Here is a 23,329-nt window from a genome sequence, read left to right as displayed (position 1 = left end):
TATTTATAGTGCAGTTCCACCTTTAAAGATGTACCAGGATGTGTGGCCTTTGGTGTCACAAATAAAGGGGAAGACACGCTTGGTGTTGTGTGATGAGTGGTTTCGTTAAGGTCTGCAGATATAACCAAGCAGATGCAGTGCTAACACAATCTGCTCTATACATACAATAATAATGAGCTTTTTGTACCCATAATAGAATGCTACAATTTGACCTCATTGATTCAGGAACCTGGTCAAGTTAACGACACCCCCACCCCACCCTATCCCACATACACAGTGTGTGCTCGCATCGCCACTATCACTTCAAAGCCAAAGGCTTTGGTGGACATAATCTGCAGTGTTTAAACTAGATAACATAAGGTGTTTGTGTTTGCTGCAGCAATAACTGAGACAATTTGTAACACGTGTGATTTTCACTGTACATCTGTCATACAAAGCGTACTCATCTGTCTGCACATGCTCTGACTAACACCAACAACAAAAAACACAATTGATTAACTTTTTTCTTCTACCAGCAGTAATCTGGAGAATTCACATTATATACTAATAACATTAATGCTATTAAACATCAAAAGTGTCAGCATTTTGTAGCGTATTACCGGTATGAATTCTGAAAAGCAATTTGGTTTTTGCCATGGTTTTCTATGGTCTGTATTATGAGCACTACTGGTATACCTCAAAATGTCATTTTGATTTCAAGTTTATTGACAATTACAGGTACCATAGTTCTGTATGTTGTTTAGGTTTCACCACTATTTCTAGATTAAGCCAAAATAAAAAAAGAAAGGTTTTGCTTCTCATCATTGCACACATCAAGTTTGAAAACCTTCGTTTCACACAATTTTGTTTCCAATTTGGCATCCAACTCAATCATTAATGCATACCAGTGAAGTGTGCCTGATTTTACCACCCCCGCATCATTTTTTAATTTTTCCTTGGACGAGAAGCATAACCTTATTTTTTTTAGCCTCATTGATAACTGATTTATTTCTTTTTTACGCGTCTCGCTAACACGCGTGCTGTTGAATGCATGTTTCTATCTTATCAGATTTTACAGGGTCACAAATCAGTTCAAGGTGGTGCCGCTGGGGTTGCCAGTGTGAATGTAAGGCTCATTGATGTGTATCCATGTTTGAACAATAAGATGACATAGAATGCATAGAATTTTTTTTTTTACATATTTTTTATTCATTTTCATTTTTCTTGTTTTTATCTTCCATTTTTCTTGTTTTTTCGTGTTTGCAATTAGCTGCAAGGAGACAATGCGAGTATTCTTAGTTGTGATGACCTTCCCAAAAGCGTAAGATCCCCGGTGTTTGGAGTGCCGTGTATCACCCAGAAATTCTTCCTTCACTGACATTGTTTAACATCCATGAGTTGCTGTGATACCATGCTGCACAACACATTTGTTAATGTTCAGTGCATCTATTTATAACCATTTATGCCAATGAACTTGCTTGTACCCATGGTCGCTGTAATTGTAGTATGTAGTTTTATGTAAATTATTGTGAACGCAATCACTGCTGCAGATTGACAGTGTAAATTTTCTAGGCACCGCAATCCCATGTATTGGTAACTTAATATTGGTCAACATTGTTTTTAACTATAGGGGGCGCTGTTTGTATTTCTGTCTTCTTTCAATTTGAATTGCATAAATACATGTAACACATTTATAAAGTTAAAACCTTGTTAATATACTATACCAAAATAAAAAAATTATAAAATATTCACTGTAGATAACAATTTTCATTTTTGGGGTTTTTAATTGCTTATTTTTATTTTTATAATATAAAAATCCATTTTAAATTCTCATAACACACAATAAAAAAACTCAATCTGCAATTCCTTCTGCACAGTAACCAGAAGGTATAAATGATTACTTTCTATCACTAGACGCAATGCTTTGTTTCCATACTGCAAATTTTTTGGCTCTGATCCCAAGTTCAAAATCACCAAAACGTTTTGCAGACATTCATCAATTAAAACCATGCTGTTTTCTCACTTGATTACATATTTCACATGATTTTTTTTACTCAGTTCTGTGATATATATATATATATATAGTTCTGTGCACTGTATGTCATCAATCAATTTCACATGGATTTTTGTGGTTTGGTGTACAGTGTGTTGTGTTTATCACTGCATGGCCAAGTCTGTGCATGCATCTGTCTGTGCATGTGTTTGCCTACCAGTGTGTGTCAATTTTTTTTTATGATAATAATGTTTCTTAATTTGCCTTAATTAAAACAAATGAATATTTAATTGTTATCATAATACCTACCTATACCTCCCACTATTGTTTTATTATAATTAAAAAAGTAAATTATAATACAACTACTAGTATTGCACTGACATATCCTACATTATACACCTGCATTGCCAAGTGCAGTGTGTTCTCAGTGTGTCACATGACTGGGGAGAGCCAATGAATGATGTGTGCATGCTTCATTATGCCCAGAAAAAAAAAATTATTGTGTTTTATGGTTATTGCGCATATAAGGTAAAAAAAAATTGTATTTCACAGCTTTTATTGTCGGAATTTCAGATGAAATGAAGGGAAAATTCACTTTAAAAGAACAATCAAAATAAAAGGATAAATTGATTGACAATTTTTCGAATAAAATTAAACAAACGACAGCGTTTTGACCAGAAGCTTTTTTTTTTCTGGGCCTTACTCCCAGTCATGAGAACTCTGACTATACTTGTAAATGTGATATAACATTCGTGATTATTAAATTTTAGATGCATACATAGAGATTCTTCATATAAATCCTAGATTACTGTAAGGTTGTTAAAATCCAATGTCAACATTATCTAGCTATATGTAATTGTATTATTGTATTCACTTTAACTTGAGCAAATATTTTACATAAATAATTATGATATCTACAATAAATGAGTAAATAATTCAATATTTTGTGATATGAAAAGTAAAATGTCAGCACATTCATACAATGAACTTTCATCCTTATCTGGTATCACATTTGCATATTGATCTTTGCTAACTAATTAATACAAATTTTAGGTAATACATTTGCATATTGCATTGTCTATTCAACAACCAACCAATCAGCACATTCCTACAACCCACCATATATGGTAACAATTTACATAATCCCCCCTTGCATATTCTACATAGTTTTCATGTATTATTTGTCTATTTCTTATTAGGTAATGCAGCAAACCAACAATACAAATGGTAAAACGAAATCTCCCAAAGCAAACAAGAAACAAGACAAAGCTGAAAACAGCAAAACCTGTTTAGTCATGTAACATCTATATTCATTTACATTTTAAAGTATTTTATTAAAAAAAAACAATAATATTAATATTAACCATGTAATTGTGCTTTTGAAATTTTGTATTCTTTATTTCCCTGAAAAGCAATATTTCTGAACTTGTTATGAAAGAGTTTAAAATTGAAGATCACAGATTCATGAGTGCTTCTACGTGAATAATGTAGCAAATATCAGATCTGTCCGGCTAAGAAATGTATTTTTCCTCACATACATAATACTCAGCTTCAGAGCATCAGGTACATTTAACACATGAACTAGGTAATTATTTAAATCATGCCTGATCAAAAATATTATCATTTTTCTGCTATCCTGGAGACAAATATTTTTCTGTTAAATTTTAGGAAAAAAGTAGTCTTCAGTAAAATCAGTCTAAAACTTTCTATTCATTATCAGCTATTTGCTTCTGTGTATGGACTGGACTGTGACACATATATCATGACAGAGACAAACTCTATCAAAGTATGGTCATAGATTTACTGAATCGCATATAAATAAAAAAAATCAACATTTGAGCAAAAATTTGTGCTTTTAAATATGCCAGGCACTAAACCAAAACCAAAAGTCGCCAGCTTAAATTTTGTACGACTATCACACATATACATGTATATTATCATACAGGTATTTAGCAGTTTGTCAATAAATGATATCAAAATTTGAAGATGATGAAAATTGCTGTCCCATGAAAAGTTTATTTGTGCCGCTTTGGTGTCAGAGTTTTGATCTATGATTGATTGACATCATCACGATATATTACTCTGAGGAGTCATTTTACATTTTCTTCTTTCACTAGGTGGGAAGTCACATTTTCATCTATCACTAGATGGGAAGTCACATTTTCATCTATCACTAGATGGGAAGTCACATTTTCATCTATCACTAGATGGGAAGTCACATTTTCATCTATCACTAGATGGGAAGTCACATTTTCATCTTTCACTAGATGGGAAGTCACATTTTCATCTATCACTAGATGGGAAGTCACATTTTCATCTATCACTAGATGGGAAGTCACATTTTCATCTTTCACTAGATGGGAAGTCACATTTTCATCTATCACTAGATGGGAAGTCACATTTTCATCTATCACTAGATGGGAAGTCACATTTTCATCTATCACTAGATGGGAAGTCACATTTTCATCTTTCACTAGATGGGAAGTCACATTTTTATCTATCACTAGATGGGAAATCACATTTTCATCTATCACTAGATGGGAAGTCACATTTTCATCTTTCACTAGATGGGAAGTCACATTTTCATCTTTCACTAGATGGGAAGTCACATTTTCATCTACCGGTATCACTAGATGGGAAGTCACATTTTCATCTAAAACTAAATGGGAATTTAAGTCACATTTTCATCTATCACTAGATGGGAAGTCACATTTTCATCTATCACTAGATGGGAAGTCACATTTTCATCTATCACTAGATGGGAAGTCACACTTTCATCTATCACTAGATGGGAAGTCACATTTTCATCTATCACTAGATGGGAAGTCACACTTTCATCTATCACTAGATGGGAAGTCACACTTTCATCTATCACTGGATGGGAAGTCACATTTTCATCTATCACTAAATGGGAAGTCACATTTTCATCTATCACTAGATGGGAAGTCACATTTTCATCTATCACTAGATGGGAAGTCACACTTTCATCTATCACTAGATGGGAAGTCACACTTTCATCTATCACTAGATGGGAAGTCACATTTTTATCTATTACTAGATGGGGATTCACTTACATCTTTCACTAGATGAGGAGTCACTTACATCTTCATCTTTCACTTGATGGGAAGTCACTTGCATCTTCATCTTTCACTAGATGGGGAGTCACTTCATCGTTCTTTCACTAGATGGGGAGTCACTTACATCTTTCTCTTTCACTAGATGGGAAGTCACTTACATCTTTCTCTTTCACTAAATGAGGAGTCTCTTACATCTTCATCTTTCACTAGATTGGGAGACACTTACATCTTCATCTTTCACTAGACCAGACTAGATGGGAAGTCACTTACATCTTCATCTTTCACTAGATGAGGAGTCACTTACATCCTTCACTAAATGGGAAGTCACTTTCATCTCTCACTATATGGGCAGTCTTATATTTACATATTTGCCTATTGTTATATGTAATCTATATATTTTTACAGAGTTGTTTTTCTATTTGTATGTTTAAGAAACCGTTGTTTCCCCTTTCCCCTTTCCCCTTTCATCTCATCTAATTAATTTTAAAACTACCACATAATCATGCATATCAAATGAGGCTAAGGCTACAGCCTCAAATGACAACTCATTACATGCACCAATGTTTGTGTAACATCCAAATTACTGTGCTCTTGCTGTCAGCCATCCCAGGGGGTGGTGTTTGCTTGTTTTGTTTGTATTTCCTCCATCTAAAGCTAGAATTTCTGCTCTCTAAGGCTGCAATGTTTGTTTCACACAGATGCATGTCAGTAGAACCCTTTGAATGTCGATTTCAACTTTTGTCACCATTCACAGATTAATCTAAATAAAAAAAATCATACATTTTATAAAATTCTGATAAAGACCTTATGTCCTTTTGGCCCAAAATTAACCAAAAAATTATAGAAAACATAAAGATGTGATTAATTTTGGTGGGAAAAAAATGGTGGCATTCAAAGGTGTAAACTAATATCAGCTTGTTACATTTTTATTTGATTACTCAAGACTATTCACAATGACTAAACTGTCAACCCCTGTATGACATTTTCGATATCAAAAAATGGAACAGTTAATTCTGCATTAACAATCATTGATTTGAAAGTACCGTACAATAACTATATTTGACATTTAAATTTAATTAATATAAAACCTTTGTGTACTAAATCAGAAACTGATTTATTTGTGCAATTTCTAAATACTGTAAAATACTTTATTTTAGGTGGAATTAATTTATGATTTCAGCTATTTTTGTGTGCAGTTTATTTTCACTGATTTTTGATGAGTTGAACGTAAAACATAGAAAAAATGGTATTTTCACTGGCTTAAATTTTCAACTTTTTCACCCCTTCAGCGAAAATAGCCAAAATAAATTCCAAGTGAAAATAAAGTACTTTACAGCAGCTGCTCCTAAAAACTGTACAATGTATAAACGAAACATAAACAACATTTCAGTGTTTGATCTGTCATGTCTTTCATATTTTCATATAATTTCTAGGGTTAAGGTATGCTGATTTTGAACAAAGATGTAATTATTGATGCACTATTACATTACCCCAACTCTTTTTTGTGTATCATTTTTTTTATTTTGTGTGTAAAACTGTCCATTTGTAAATATTTAGTACATTAAAAGAAATATACTTTTTTTTATATGATGTAATTAATATAAATGAAGAGAGTAAGATGTCACTATGGTGACAGCATGATGGCTGTTTCCATAGTGATGATGTATCATGGTTATCTGATTTTTCTACTGCTTTTTGAAACAGGATGAATAAATTTTGATATTTTTTCAATCTTGCTTGAATCTCACCCTTTATTTATGTTGCTACTTTAAGAACATTCTATTTTCTGACACAGCTACAACTTCAGGACATCAGTTTAGTTTTTGTTTACTTTAGTCTCCTGTCAAGCTCTGTTCTATCCCAGTTTCTTATTAAATTCAGGGGTTATGGGACATCTTTTTTGTGAGAATCTCTGAAAAGGAAGATTTATATCACCGACAATTCACCTTAGAACAATACAAAAAATAGAGTGACCCGATGATGTTAATTAACATCTTTCTTAACCTTTTCACAACCATTTTTAACTTTCAGAACCTTCAGCCAAAATGTTTGATATAAATCTTTCAGAAAATTATTTGTAGACAATAAAAAAATCTGCCTTTATGACCAGAATTATCATTTTATGTGATTACAGTAGCTGCAGAGGTCATATGCAGCACAAGTTCACATGCTTTTTTGGAAAAGTAATAAAATCTTTTTTTCCTGTCGCAACCAACCCCCACCCCCAAAACTGAATTCTGATGTATTGAACTAGAGTTCGCTAGCCTATGTTTATACTTTCAAATCCAATTATTTTTATTTAATATTAGTCATTTCAAATTACAAACAAGTCAATTGGAATGGTTTGGCAGGCATCTTCCATTCTGCTCAGTAATCACATAGCTTTCAATAGAAAGGCCAAAGTTACTGCATGTGTAAATTCTGTATATTGTGTTTATGCTTACGAATTGCTTTATATATATATATATATATATATGGTCTTGTTGACTTCAGTGTATTATGAAAATCGTTCAGGAGAATCTTTCCCATGAATTATGATTTTGTAAAATTATTATTTAGTATACTAGTTAAGCAAAGGAACAGAATAATTTCAAGCCACGATCTATACTATCAATGTAAGCATAAACGATAATATTTTACAGTGTTAGCTCACTCTGTGAAATATTTGTGTGAAAGTTCAACAGGTTGTTGTCGATGCGCCCTCTTGAGGCATGATCAAGACTAGGTCACTATGTAAATTATCTGCCCTCCCATGTTGCATTGCGAAGCGTCTTAACGGAAATCACAATGGCTATGGCGGACAGTATCCAGTCGAGCCGACACGAGAAAAGCCTCGGTTTATTAACGACGAGGTTTGTTTCACTCTTGCAAGAAGCTAAAGATGGGGTACTTGATCTCAAAGTGGTAAGTCTGTGAATTTTTGGACAGATTGTGCACTTGAACGGGTGTTTGGTTGCTGGTATGCTAAGCCGAATTTTAAATCTCCCGTACTGCAACGTGATTGATTGGAAATATGGCTGAGCTGTCAATGCCAGTCTCGATGCATGTGTGCAGTAATGGGTTAGCAAAAATACTGTCATTTATATTTCTTTTCACATTGAACAATTCCTAACTCAACCAAGCCACTTATGACTGCATTTGCGTGATACATCGTTGTTTTGGGTGGATTAATATCGGTCACTTCCAATGTGGGTCAGTCATTTATTCAAAATGTGGCCTCATCTACATACGGAACGAGATCCATTGAAACAGAAAAGAACGATTTGTGACTTAAAACTGTCTGACGACACGCTTATCAACCCACACAAGTTGCCAGATTTATCTCCTAAAACATAAGACTGTTGTTTGTATTGATGACTTGGCATTTTGTTTACCAAAACATTTGTTTTGGAACGTGCTGTCTGGTTTCAACATGACCTCGTAGTATTTATTATTATGGGCAACCCTGTATGCGTGTCTTAGCATGAGCACCCAAAACAAACTTTTCCGTGACACTGTCATTTCACTAATTTTCAATGTACAAGATATTTGGGCAATTCTTTGGTGATAATAACTCATCTTGACTTTCAACTTGGTGGGCCACAACATTCTTTTTAAGAACATTATCAATCAATTGATTAGCCTTAGGCATGGTTTCAAGGCCCATTTTAACAATTTGTTAATAGGAAGCCATGGATCTAATGGTGTTGTCAGAGTGGTTGTTATTTATGTTTGATCATTGACTGACCACTCAAATGAGTTATATGTGCATCAAATTGATGCACTCTGTTTTGAATCAAACAGATGAACCAAATGCAAACTAATATATACCACAATCTCAATTACGCTTCAAATTTGGTGCAATTTACTTAAAATATTGTGCAAGGTGAATCAAGGTTAGGTTTAGTGTATTGTGTCTTGCTCATCAACCTCATTTTGCTATGGCAGTGTTTGAGTTGACAGCCGACGACTGACGACTGAATATAAATAATGCTCACCGCTACACCGTTAATTGGATAATGAGCTTGAGTTCCCTAGGTCACAGAACAACCCGTTTTGGAGAATGGTAGAAGCTGCATATTATCAACGAAGTATTTGTCCTAAGAGAAATTAAAGCGATGGAGTCATCACCTGCGCATGCGTCAGATGGCCATAGCGTGTCATTGTTTACAAACAAGTGTCTACCCATGAACCGTTTTAGCGCGTGTTGTCATCGTCGTCGATTGGGACTCAATTCCCGCGCGTGCGCGCAGGTGACGACCATCCCGCTTTAAAATATTTGTAATCACTGACCAATTAAAATGTATTAGCTACCAGTTTTGACAATTTTCATTGGGGGCGTGGGGGTGTTTTTGTGATACTTGTGACTTCATCATTGATGGAATAATTTCTTAATGACTCTTTGCTCATATAGGCTGCAGACCAATTAGCTGTGAGACAGAAGCGACGAATATATGACATCACAAATGTTTTAGAAGGCATCGGGCTGATTGAAAAGAAATCTAAAAACAGCATACAATGGAAGTAAGTGCATTTTCACTTCAATGTTAAGGGGTTAGCATACGTTCACTGGTTCAATTTTTTGGCTTCAATTTACAGACTGAAACATACATTTTACCCATACATGTTATATACCATAATAAAGGTCTTGTTTCAAACTTTGGAAATATGGCAATTTTTTTAAATTATGCAAATACCAAGTCATGTGATCACAAGAATACGCGAAAATGGAGTAAAACGGTTAATGACGCAATTAATAATTAATTTGCAGCACGACTGAATATATTTTTTATGTAAATATTATAGAGGGGTGCTTCATGTACAATGTTCTTAGTTTTTTTGCAACTATAATTTGTTTTTATGTAGCTTTATTTCAAATGTTTGGACGTTATTACCTGAGTAAAAACAACATGTCTCTATATAAAAATAAGCAAAAAATCAAAACGAAGGCAGACAGAAAAAAATCCAGGAACATTCCTCCAGTACTCTATATAGCGGTAAAGTTGACCAAAAATGGCAACGATCTGACCTTTCGTTTGTTAGAAATTGCGTACTGAATCTGTAGAACTACGTAGAAATCAATTTCAAGATAAACGCAAAAAACGTCCAAGGTTAATGAATCGCAAACTAGGCCTAAAAAATTTGAAAAATATGGAGTTATAATTATTGAAACATGTCTGCCTAGCGACCAGCTACTAAATAATGTCTTCTAATGTCGGGGCTAAATGTTATACGCGTTAAAGACAGGATGAAATATCAGAACGGCCCTGCCGTGTGTCAACCGACAACGTGGTGACTTCCCGCGAAAGTGACGTAGTGATTTGCATATTACTAATATGGTGTGGAGGCGGAGTTATTCCAAATAAAGAAAATGGTTTAAGCCGTGTGCACAAGATATTTTCAAGTTTGTTTTGATTACTGTTCACTGTAAAACTGATAGCCGTGTGGTACGTCGTAGCTTTTTACCTTCCATGGTCGTAGCAAGCGTGCGAACACGGTTTCTTTTTTAGTAACCATGGTGCGAACAAAAGCAATGACTTCGCTTTTTTTAGCTCGTTTTTGTGACCGTTTGTTGAATTCGACTGGACAATTTCCGCTTTATTTTCGATCGCGTAAACCCCGAATGTCACTGCCCCTCGCTCGCAGAAAATTTCCGAGGTTCACATTGTCTTATAATTGTCTTACTGGTTTTTACAAATGTTGAACAGCCGACAAAAGTTCAGATACTTTTCGTTTTAACTATCTATAATTATATGCACGCAATCTGACCCTTTGACTTCGATTTGGCTTGGATAGAATATTTTATTTTCAACAATATTCTGACGTGAAATACAAAATGTATTTCAACACAAGTACGACATGGTTTTCTTTCCCGATTGTTGAGTCTTCGCAATGTGTTTACGGTTTGTATAATTATTGTTGTTTTCCTCAAGGCGAAGAGAAGCTGAAGGACCATGAAGCTAAATGGGCTGAGTGAAAGAAAATATTTAATCTAAGCCTAAAATAAAACCTAATATTACACCTCTTTGTGTATTTGTTAATTTTACATGTTTGTCATGACAGTATATCTAGAAAAATCTCCTCTTTCGTTGATAATTTCCATTGTTTGGAATGTCTGTCGACCGTGCCCCAATAATTTGTTCGGGAAATCGATCCCCGTTGGTTTCTCCATACTGAGTTTAGGACGGGCGTAGGTCCCAACGTCCGGCATTCAACACAATCAGCCGAGACAAAACATTGACCGTGGGGATCATGTCCCGTAATTTGTGGGCTGAAAACCCAAATAATTAAACAAGTATTATTATTATATATATTTCTATTTACATCGCGAAACTACAACAGAGCTTGGTTGTTCGCGGTGAAACAGTCGCCTTGAAGTCGATACAACTTCAACTAGCCATTTCTTACCTTGAAATCAAAAAAATAAAATTCCAAGAGCATCGGGGAATATAATAATAACCATTTTTAGCAATCGCTAGATTTATTTTATCTGAATACATGAAATGCACGAGATTTTCGACATTTATTGGCAACTTCCGCGTTGAAAATGGTTGAAAATGTGGGTGTGGTTCTCTCACAAAATCCTGTTGATAATACGGACAAAAATGGTTCTGTGACCCAGGTCGTGCTTCGATCAGGTGACTTTCAGCAAATCAATGATGTTGTAACAAAGCATATTTGACGCTTATTGAAGGGTCGTCGTACCGGCCAATCTCCGGCTTCGATTCACATAGATTTTTTTGTTCTGTGACAGGCTTCAAAATTATTCACTGAAAAACATCGGTATATTTTGATTAACGGAGGGGATTTGACCTCAGTTCAGAAAGAGGAAAAACTAAGCTGAGTCTACGATGAATCAGTTTTCTTTGTTAGTCGTGAAATAAGGTAACCCAGAGTAGGGTCGATGATTTTCAGACTTCCGCGTAAATCCTGATTTTCGAATTGTTCATCGTCTGGCCACCAAATATTTATGGCTATAACTAAATTTGACACGTTTTTTTTTCTGAATTATTCATTTATGTCAAGCTCTGTTCTACTCTGTTCTGAGTATGTGGCCGTTTTATTCAAAATATTTTTTGTGGGAACACTTTTACGGTACGTATAGATCGAGCTCATTCACTGATTGTGACTTAATTTTGAAAATTTAATGTCAAATTATACCAGACCGCCTGTGGACCGACGTGGTTTTGGTATCGTTATTTTTGGAATTAATCATTAACATTTTCCTCGTTTCTCTGCTCTGTCGAAAGAAGTTACCTATGCCCTTTTCACGTAACTGTCTCATTAAAATAAAATATTACATTTAGAACAAGCACCGAAAACACGTAATAAGAGGTCCCAGTTAAGTTGCTTTGACAATTGAGTGTCATGCAACTATTAGATTTGAAAAACCACAATTTCGACTACTTATGTGTGATCAGTGTTTTTTGCGAGCAGTCAATGTTTTCAATGAGCGAGCGAGCGAAAAAAAGAGCGATTAAAATGCTGTCGGTTTCCGGTCGGACAAGACCGCGCGGTCGGAAATCAAGCAATAAGCTGTGGGTGTAAAAGCGGAAGGCTGGGCGAAATGAGTACCGTAATTACGTAAACTTTCTAGTATTGATATGCAAATCGGATCTTTCATCAAGTGTCAATTAGGATTACGTTCATGCGAATGTTGTGCTTGTGTTGGTGGTGTTTATAAACAATCACACGTGGCAATGTTTTGAAATAGAAAAAACGTCGAAATATGCCTTATAAAATGGAGTTTTTGTTTAGAATAAAAGCACAGTCATAGATACTGTCATAACCATCAATAATTTAAAATAAAAAAAAAATATTGAAAAAAAAACACATTAAACGTATGCTAACCCCTTAATTGCCCCATTATGTTTTTTCACTTTTCGTAATCTTGTGGTACTGATCTGGTGTACCTCTTTGTGTCACAATATTTTCATTGCTGGAGGGAGTAGATAAAAACAATGTTTTGAGTCACCTTTGCCTGTGTGATCAAAAATACATATCAATTCTAAAACAGGACATTGTTACTTGTTGGTTCCTGAAGGCTGTACTATCACATTGCATCCACTATTTAGTTCTCACAGAGCCATGAGAGAAAGGGGCAAATTATACCTGTGTACTACGTAATTTTAGAACTGCATACAAACTGTTTTGTTTGCCAGCTATGTCATGGTTTAGTGATTTGTATACTCCTCACAAGAGTTTATTGTATGTGGTTATGCTCATACTTAGCATGTGTCTGTAGTGAAGGATGTATTAAATAAATGCAATTTATTATTCTTGTAATGGGAATGACATGTGATATTATAAAGCCTGCCCTATCAAACATTGAAAAAAGGAGAATGAATTAATACCAAATACTATAATGTGAGTATACATAATGAATATACCACCTGGTATAGGATGCTCTATTCACACACCTGATTATAAAAAAATTACTGTAAACACATTATTTATGATTTTACACTTTTACTTTCTTGCAAAATTGTTTTTTTTTTCAAAAGGAGATAGTATGACAACTAAATAGGATATATTGTTCCCTGGTGAACCAGCCTTATATTGCTTATAATCTAGTTACCCCTCTTCTTTCTCCCTGCCACAGGGTTGTATAGTTCTGAAGTATATTCATCATTTACATATGTCTTGTTACAGAGGTGCTGGTCCAGGCTGCAACACAAAAGAAATAACAGATAGGTTAACTGCACTGAAACAAGAACTTGATGATCTAGATGCGAGGGAGGCTGAGCTTGACCAACAGAGGCTATGGGTTCAACAGAGTATTAAAAATGTCACTGATGACCAGGAAAATCATAGATATCCTTTATGAAGTTCTGATAAATGTACATAAAAGCATTCATTGATACAACTTGTCACTGTATGTTTCATTTGGCAGCTTCTCTATTTAGACTGTTCGGTGAGGTCAGTAATTCAAACACCGTTGCCTACAGTCAAGATATTATACTAGATGCAGTCTATTATTGTGCTATGAATAGTAGACAAGTGAATCAGTCCGAAAGGCTGTGGGTGGGCCTTGCGTACGAATCAGACTGCGCATGAGAGTTTCCATAATGTTGTACTGAAGTCATGGAGACAGCCAATCAGTGATGACACAGAATTCTGTGTTATTTTCATCTTTATGTAGCAATTCACCAGGCCATTTTTGATATCACTTAGAAAGGGATTGTAAATGGCTGGATTTCGGGTTATCAAAATATTGGCGTAGAACATTACAAGGTGGAGCAAAGGGTCTGGCTGATCTCATTCAAATTCCAAATCAAACAGTGCTGAATGTTTCTGGTTATTTTTGTTTCAGAAAAACGTGTTGTATACCTTAGTAATTTTTGCATAATTGCCAATGTGTATATTAGTTGATTTTCTTGATTGTCAATGTAGAACTCTATATTTGACTGTATATCCATGGTCTGTCTTCCTTGACCATCATTTTACATTAGCATATGTAACACATGAAGATATTTGTAGATGCTTCAGGGGAGATACGTTACTTGCAATTCAGGCCCCGTCAGGCACACAGTTGGAAGTTCCTATACCCGAAATAGTAAGTATGACTTGGTTGTGTATCATTTGCATTGCAAATATGAAAACCTAGGTGTAATTAATGTACATGGTGTTCCTTGTTTTCACTCTAGTGTAATTTCATATTTTGGACTAAAAAGTACCTCTTGGGTCACTATAATAATATATCATATTGGTGACACTGTGCAATGTCGTCTTCTGCAATCCACTGACATTAGTCGGTGAAAGGAACTCTTCTAGTGATCTCGCTGTTGTCAAATTCATCAAGTATTTTGGGAGAACTGTTCTTTCAATCAGTGTATGATATGCAGTCGGGAGCATGGGCTGTTCTTGATAACAGTTTGCCATATTCTTGTGTAGCTCCAATGCTATCCTAGCCATGCAGAATTAAGCTATACACGTAAGGTCTGAATGTCAAATGCATTTTTTGAAATGTCTATTGAGTGTCTTTGCCCATTTCAAAGAATACAGATGTTTTATATATTGCCCCTTATAGATGCCAAGGTGTAAATTTAGAGAATTAAACTAGCTGCCCTCTCAAACTCTGTACAGTGATGATGATAGTACCACTGTATGTAATTTATTTAACATTTCCAATGTTTCCTATAGGGTCCCAATCAGCAGAAAAGATATCAAATTCATTTAAAGAGTTACAACGGTGCAATACACGTATTACTCGTCAACAAAGACACAACAAGTAACAGTCCTGTCGTTGTACCTGTGCCGCCGCCAAACCTAAACCAAGCTGCCATAAACCAAGACATTCCAACACAGAAACCAGCAGTGCCCATTGCCAGCAAGCTAGTCCCTGCCAGTGATCTCTCGTCTCTACAACCCGTGTCGGCGATAGCTGCCGCTGTAGCTGCTGCAGCCACATCCTCAAACCATGCTGCCATAGAGACGCTGAAAAAAATGGACGTTTCAAGTTCAAGTGAGTAACATTTTAATTCTTTATGCAGGTTTCTGGAACCAGTCAAAGAAGCAAGGAGTCCAGACATTTACGTGTACACATCAGGTGATTTTCCGTTTAACTGCGAGATCTTGCGAGATGCATGAAAGACGTGTGTCGAACGTCTGCCGCAAAAATCAAACTATTTGATTTTGAACTCGAATTTCTTTATTTCGTAGCTCACATTGACCAGCCGATCTTCGACAGAGGAATATTGCTTTTGAATACCATCACTTAATCAAAATTGTCTATCATCAAATGTGTACAGCACATTATTAAGCATGGAAATGCCCCCCAAAATATGTTTGCATTTGTTGAATCCCACGCAATGTTTGTCCTGTTTTTACGTTCGATTTCACGCATAACGCATGATTCTCGCAGTGAACAAAAAATGGTTTATTTTAAAACATGGCATAGAAGATTAGGAATGGTTTAGACTGGAATTAGGATAGGTGTTAATGATGGAAATATCTTGTTATTTTATCAAAAATTAAGTTATCAGGGTCATCAACATAAGTGTTTTGGTGTACAGTGTTTGTAGAAGCCTACAAAGATATTTCATGTGATGGAGATTTGAGATAACCTGTCACAGTCCATTAGTTTATGTAGACTTTATTCAATAAAATGGACTCATTATCTGGTGTTTCTTTCATCATTTTTATTATTGTTTTATATTTTCAGTGGGTGTAGACAGTTTAAATGATGTTCCAAGTGAGATGCTGTTTGATCCATCAAAAGACAGCGCCATGGACGGTGAGCTTATTGATGAGCTCATGCAGTCAGAAAGTATGTATACACTACACTTTACTGCACACTCCTTTAGTACCTATATGGGAATGCATCCAGTTAGAACTATCAAGCAATCTTTCATCCATCAATTGATTGAACTCTCTTCAATCGTCTGAATGACGATTGTTATTATCACTTACCATTTATATTGTCATAGGAACATAACGATAAACAAATGTTTTTTTGTTTGTTTTAATTTCAGTGTTTGCTCCACTACTACGACTGTCACCACCACCTGGCGACCATGATTATTACTTTAATTTGGATGACAGTGAAGGAGTCTGTGATCTCTTTGATGTCCCAACGTTGTTGACTTGAAGTTCTATTCCACTACAATTTGGATGGATTTATAGGAACTTTTTGTATTCCATAATGACCATTTGGTTCTCACCGTCACTTCGAATGACAATCGTGACCTTTTGGTTGTGACCTCTGTAACATCACTTTTGATATGTGCCGAGATGACACCATCACTCGGGATTGATCGCTTCAAATGCTTATTTAGATGAGATCATCATTTCCGATGTGTACCTTGATGACATCATTGCTTTTGGATGTGTACCTTGGTGACATTACTTTTGGATGGTTACCTGTTGACATTACTGTGGCTGCGTATCTTGATGACATCATTAATTTGGATGCTTACCTTGATGACATCATCACTTTGGATGCTTATCATCACATCTGTATATTTCTGTTACATGATTTATTTATGCCCTGACATTAATTTCTGAAAGATGTCAACTTTTCAGCTGTAGATGTGAACTGGCATATCCTCCCTACCTTTTTGGGGTGGGGCAGCCCTTGTACAAAGACTATACCAAATATCTTTCCATACTAACAAGTGCTAATGTTTATACGTAAACTCATTTCCATTCTGCACATGATGCAGGATGTGTTCTGTTTTTGTACTAATCCTGTCTGTGGATTATGTCGTCATCCTGACTGGATTATAATAAGCATATGTGTACAATGAACAGAGACCAAGCAATGAGAATTTATATTTCACTAAAGAAAACTTCCTTTTGGCAGCTACTACAGTTGTAGAGCAAGATTAGCAGTGCCCATATTTTCAAAATCATTTTCTGCATAAAAATATTGCATGCAGTTTGTTGTAGTATATACCGTATGTAAATAAAAGTATCTGGGAAAGTGTTTTCTACCAGGGTGAGTGGAGAGGCCATAGATTCTCTTGAAATTGATTCCTGGAAAAAAGGTAGTATTTGAGACTTGTTTTGTTTGAGTCCAAGTGACACTGTACTCTATAATGGATTTCTATATTTAAGTTAAGACGATCTTACTGTAAATGTTTTAATTATTCACTGGCTTTTATATTTGCTGAAAAGTGAAAGTGTATAAATTAACTCAATTAAATAAAACTCATTGGTCAATATGGCGAAATTAATCCCAGGAAAAATTGCTTTTCCAGTACAGATACCGCTTCCCGTTAAAGGGAAAATTTGCTATTTCAACAAATTTTCTATATCATTTAACAGTTGGAACGAAACATCCATTCAATGAGTGTCAGCATAGATGTTCTGGATTATGCCACGACTACCGCAGTGTGGCTTCATCCTACCAATACTGCTAATATCATAGCTGTTGAGCCACTTGTAGTCCAGAAAGGAAGCTTGCACAGAATGTAATATAGGAGTGTATTTATGAATACTATTAATTTTGTGTTTTATTCTTTATTTTGAACAACTTGTATTGTAATCAGAATTTTTTTTTTATTTCTACAATTTGAATTACCTGAAATGTTGATTTAGCAACTTTTTTTTGGATCCAGAAAAAAGTAAAACTGTGTATTTAATTTGTTTGTATCTTGTATCTGTTAATAATCCACCCAATTGAGATTAAAGGGTGGCAGTCGTTGTGCCACGTCCTGTTTGATATGGGCGGCAGTCGTTGTGCCGCGTCCTGTTTGATATGGGCGGCAGTCGTTGTGCCGCGTCCTGTTTGATATGGGCGGCAGTCGTTGTGCCACGTCCTGTTTGATATGGGCAGCAGTCGTTGTGCCACGTCCTGTTTGATATGGGCAGCAGTCGTTGTGCCACGTCCTGTTTGATATGGGCAGCAGTCGTTGTGCCACGTCCTGTTTGATATGGGCAGCAGTCGTTGTGCCACGTCCTGTTTGATATGGGCGGCAGTCGTTGTGCCACGTCCTGTTTGATATGGGCGGCAGTCGTTGTGCCGCGTCCTGTTTGATATGGGCGGCAGTCGTTGTGCCGCGTCCTGTTTGATATGGGCAGCAGTCGTTGTGCCACGTCCTGTTTGATATGGGCGGCAGTCGTTGTGCCGCGTCCTGTTTGATATGGGCGGCAGTCGTTGTGCCACGTCCTGTTTGATATGGGCGGCAGTCGTTGTGCCACGTCCTGTTTGATATGGGCGGCAGTCGTTGTGCCGCGTCCTGTTTGATATGGGCGGCAGTCGTTGTGCCACGTCCTGTTTGATATGGGCGGCAGTCGTTGTGCCACGTCCTGTTTGATATGGGCAGCAGTCGTTGTGCCACGTCCTGTTTGATATGGGCAGCAGTCGTTGTGCCACGTCCTGTTTGATATGGGCAGCAGTCGTTGTGCCACGTCCTGTTTGATATGGGCAGCAGTCGTTGTGCCACGTCCTGTTTGATATGGGCAACAGTCGTTGTGCCACGTCCTGTTTGATATGGGCAGCAGTCGTTGTGCCACGTCCTGTTTGATATGGGCAGCAGTCGTTGTGCCACGTCCTGTTTGATATGGGCAGCAGTCGTTGTGCCACGTCCTGTTTGATATGGGCAGCAGTCGTTGTGCCACGTCCTGTTTGATATGGGCAGCAGTCGTTGTGCCACGTCCTGTTTGATATGGGCAACAGTCGTTGTGCCACGTCCTGTTTGATATGGGCAACAGTCGTTGTGCCACGTCCTGTTTGATATGGGCAGCAGTCGTTGTGCCACGTCCTGTTTGATATGGGCAACAGTCGTTGTGCCACGTCCTGTTTGATATGGGCAACAGTCGTTGTGCCACGTCCTGTTTGATATGGGCAACAGTCGTTGTGCCACGTCCTGTTTGATATGGGCAGCAGTCGTTGTGCCACGTCCTGTTTGATATGCGACTGATGAGTTTGCTATTCTCTACCACATATTGACGAGGCCCAATCTGTGTATACCAGCGCATAGTATCTAAATGGCTGTGGCCTGTTCATGAGACCTCGCGTTTTTAGAACTGAAGGATGTTATTGCACAAGGTGATCGTGTCAGTTGTGAATATGGCCAACTTTACATCAAAGGATGATTTGTAGTTCACCTCATTTCTTCCCCATGTGAGTGTCTGAAATGATCGATGCTAGTCTCAAAGTAAAGACAAACAACAAATTGGGGTTAGTAAGTCCAAGCCCCTTCAAACCCCCATAAGATACTTCTCCCTAGGTTAAACCTTAGTATACCCATATTTACCACAAAATGCATAAAATCAACTAAATAGAGGGATAGAAAGAATAAGACTGTCCTGAAAATGCCAATCTCTAAAATTTCCATTGGCGTTAATATAGATAAATAGAGCACGCTCACAAACTTGAGCATTGTCTCCAGCCTGTTAGTCACATCTCTGGAACTGCAGACAACCCTCTCCCTGAATTGTGAGCTATTTAAGATTGTGTGACAAGACACACCAGATGGTCCACTAGTAGTGATGGTAGCCCCTCGATTGGCCAATACATACAAGGCCAGCAGTTTCATTGATGTGTTGGTTGACTCTGTTTCCCCCAAGAGTTGTCATCACTAACCAAAGCAAAGTGTATGTGAGAACATTTTAGTAGCTACAGCATGTCAGAAACTAATGTGCAGTATGGCATGGTATTCATGTCGTGTACACCTATCTCTGCATTCAGTGATGTGGCAAACTAATTTATTGGTTCTGTCCAGACTTTGAATTGATACTTGTTGGGATCTGCTATTTGGTGCCATTGAACCTGCTTCGAGTCTGCAATAGTGTTGTGGATTCTCAAGACGTTCCTTTCACTTGAGATGGATATCATGCTGTACACAAAAAGACAATGTTGAATGGGTCTGATGTGCTGTTGGACACACTACTGAGGAGAGTATCACAAGTTGTGCAGTGTGGAAGACATAAGATGGGAGTAGAATGGAGGTTTGTTGTAGATGCACAAGGTCACGTTGCGAGTCACAATTGGGTCATTGCGGTGTAGTAATACAAATTGCGTGCTTGATTGGTAACTCATCGGAAAGTAGACAAGAAGACCAAATGGCTATATCCAACAATTCAAACAGTATGAGATGAGACAGGGCACATTTAAAATCCAAGAGTCAAGTATTTAAAGCGGGGGAGTCGTCACCTGCGTGCGTCCGGTGGCCATAGCGTACCTATGAGCATTTGCGTTCTTAGCGTGTGTTATCATCGGTTGGGACTCAATTCCCGCGCGTGCGCGGGTGACGACCCTCCCGCTTTAAAAGACTCCTTGTCACATTGATTTGGGTGCTGGCTTGTACGAGTGTTTGTCCCAATAAGTCAGTGCCTCTAGCGACGAATTTCTTATATGATGTTATGATGTGTAGTTGATGTCATTAAATCCCGTCCCCCGCCATTTTTTTTATTGACGCTGGACGTGATTTTAAACGAATATCTACACTGCTCCGCAACGGCCTCACGACCTTTACACATTTACGTCACAGGGTCGCTTTGACGCCAAAAGTCTCTACATCTATACGTGAAATGCATCATTTAGATGTATTAGTAAATTGAAATAATGAAAGAACTATACCTTAAATTTGTCAGTGTAATTTTAGTAAAAACCAACTGCTTTAAAGTGAATGACTTACTCTGAGCGAATACTCTCAGCTGGGTCAACTTGAAAGTACCTGCGTGGAATTAGCTTTATATTCATCTCATGTGCTTCATGTTTGGGACATTCAACTCTTGTGATTTGAAAACAATACTAAACCATTTCTATAAATGTGTTTGAACATAGACCTTAGAAAACACTAGAGACGAAGATCTTCAGTTTCGTAAACAGATTGGGGGGGGGGGGGCAGAAAAACAACTTATTCGACATAAATGTATGTACTAGTATTTTGCCTATTTTTTTCATTTCACGAGAATAATTCAAATGTCTGGTTATAACGAGGAAGTTTCTCGTTTTTGTTTCCTTGGCAATGATGAAAAACCTCATAAGTATTACGATATACAATGTACCACCATGCACCAGGGCAATATACTCTGTCGTCTCATAGGCTTATCTCCGCTCCGCTTGTGTTTACCCCCTATGGCGGAAATAATCGTTATGCCGGCGATGTTGTAAAAAACGAGAATGTAATTTTCCTCTACGTTATGCCACAGTCTTTTGAGGACAAGAGTCGTTGTCATTTTGCTGCACATGTATTGTCGGTGTTGTGACCGAGACAACAAGACGCATACACTGTTATAGCTGTCATGAATTAGTTTTCGCGTATCTGTTAACCGACTTAATTAGTTGATTATTAGCGAATTGATGTGTTATGTCTGTCATCGTTTAGGCCTATTTGAAGTTTTGGACGGAACTTGGCTCAGTGATTTGGAACTAATTACCAGATATCCGTCGCTATTCTGACTATCGATTTTGACAGTTGGTATCCATAGTTATTAATGTAGTGAACGATTAATCAAAAGATATAACGTATTCAGTACTTAGTGTGATTGGCTTTATGATTGAAAGTTACGCCTTAGAGTCTTGTTACTGCTTTGTAATTGGTTAGAGTTTTGAAAATGAATAAAGAGAGTTTGAGTTGGTCTTGGCAAGTACTCTAGGATAGACGGAGTCGAGAGTGCAGTCCTGGAGAGCCTTGGGGCGAGTCTAAGCACAGTCTTGGGCGAGTCTTGGGTCAGCCTTGTGAAAGTCTTGGGGATTTTTTCCCCAGGGCGCTGTGTCTTATAGAGTGCTCGATTGACCGACTAAGACGAGAGCTGAAACGTATTCCATTGTGTGTGTCTTATTTGACTGTAAAGTATAAGTAACTTTCCCGATCCCGTACCTCAAGGGGACGAGATATAGAGACGAGACAGACGAAGCAAATTACCTTCCCGGACCCAAAACGCCGCGAAACCACGGATAACACTGTTACTGCATTGCACACATTACAGTTATAGTGACAGAATCCTTACGTAATTGTGACGTCACATATACCGTATATATAATATGAACATGTTCAAGGAATTGAACAGGAAATTGGGAGCCGGCGGACATCCGTTGTAGCTCCATTGAAATATCGATGTGTTAAACTGGACTATACAGCGTCGTAGGTGAAGTGAAATGCCAATCATTTTTCTATAAGTATCTAATTTTTTTTTTCATAACCATCAAAATCACGATAATTTGTTTACAGGGACAGTGGTACATATAATCTTATCTAAATTTTAAGACAGGCATTCTGCGTTTTGAAATTAATACATTCGTCTATTCAAAATACAGCCTCGCTTAGCGCTTACTTAGTCTGTATAGAGTGTGCATGCGTGTCACCAACACGTGGAATCATAATAATAATAACTGTTGTAATAATAACTGTTTATGTCCACTCGTGTAACTAAAATGTTATTTAGTTCCATTATCACCCTGTGTTCTTCATGTCGGAGTTGTGTGCATCTGTGAGTTGTTACGATTGAACGCTACTGTATCACGCCACGCATGCGCGAGATATATGGTCTCATATAAACAAAAATGGCAACTTCATTTGACTGTTGCGCAGATCAACGAGTAAAAACTGAGATTACCGAGCTTTAATGGGGTATTTTCAGGTGATTGGAAAGTATCGAAGGAGTCACCGGCGGTAATTAGTGCAAGTCGCGCCCAGGTCAAACCTCATACTTGTTATTTTCAATGTTTTCAACTTTTTCAATGTTCATTAACACAAATATCGCACTTGCGCAGCGTGACGTCCACCGCCCTTTAACTTACATCTCTCATTTAAGTTATTGGTAACTCGTATGGGTGAAACCAAGGGTACAATCCTCGCCTATCTCGCCCGTGAATGCAACCAAAGACGAACCAATTGTCTTTGACGGG

General features: G+C 37.2%; 2 protein-coding genes across 2 annotated transcripts in view; both read left to right on the top strand.

Moving 5' to 3' along the window:
• LOC100374159 (kinesin-like protein KIF28) overlaps positions 1 to 6,780 on the top strand; it is a 41,484-nt gene extending 34,704 nt beyond the window's left edge. The window contains exons 25-26 of the mRNA XM_085500572.1: positions 1,049 to 1,105; positions 3,172 to 6,780. Of these exons, the coding sequence (XP_085356698.1) occupies positions 1,049 to 1,105; positions 3,172 to 3,273 (159 nt within the window). The 3' untranslated portion in view covers positions 3,274 to 6,780. The remainder of the gene's footprint in view (positions 1 to 1,048; positions 1,106 to 3,171) is intronic.
• Positions 6,781 to 7,811: 1,031 nt separating this feature from the next.
• LOC100374308 (transcription factor E2F5-like) lies at positions 7,812 to 17,083 on the top strand. The gene is made up of 7 exons (XM_085500061.1): positions 7,812 to 7,953; positions 9,443 to 9,552; positions 13,681 to 13,844; positions 14,478 to 14,584; positions 15,172 to 15,493; positions 16,193 to 16,297; positions 16,503 to 17,083. Exons 1-7 carry the CDS (start codon positions 7,837 to 7,839, stop codon positions 16,616 to 16,618), a joined length of 1,041 nt encoding a protein of 346 aa, XP_085356187.1. The 5' UTR covers positions 7,812 to 7,836; the 3' UTR covers positions 16,619 to 17,083.
• The last annotated feature ends 6,246 nt before the right edge of the window (positions 17,084 to 23,329 follow it).

Source organism: Saccoglossus kowalevskii, chromosome 6 (assembly GCF_978046115.1).
Source record: "Saccoglossus kowalevskii chromosome 6, keSacKowa6.1, whole genome shotgun sequence".
NCBI lineage: Eukaryota > Metazoa > Hemichordata > Enteropneusta > Harrimaniidae > Saccoglossus > Saccoglossus kowalevskii.
This window is presented reverse-complemented; position numbering and strand designations above follow the sequence as displayed.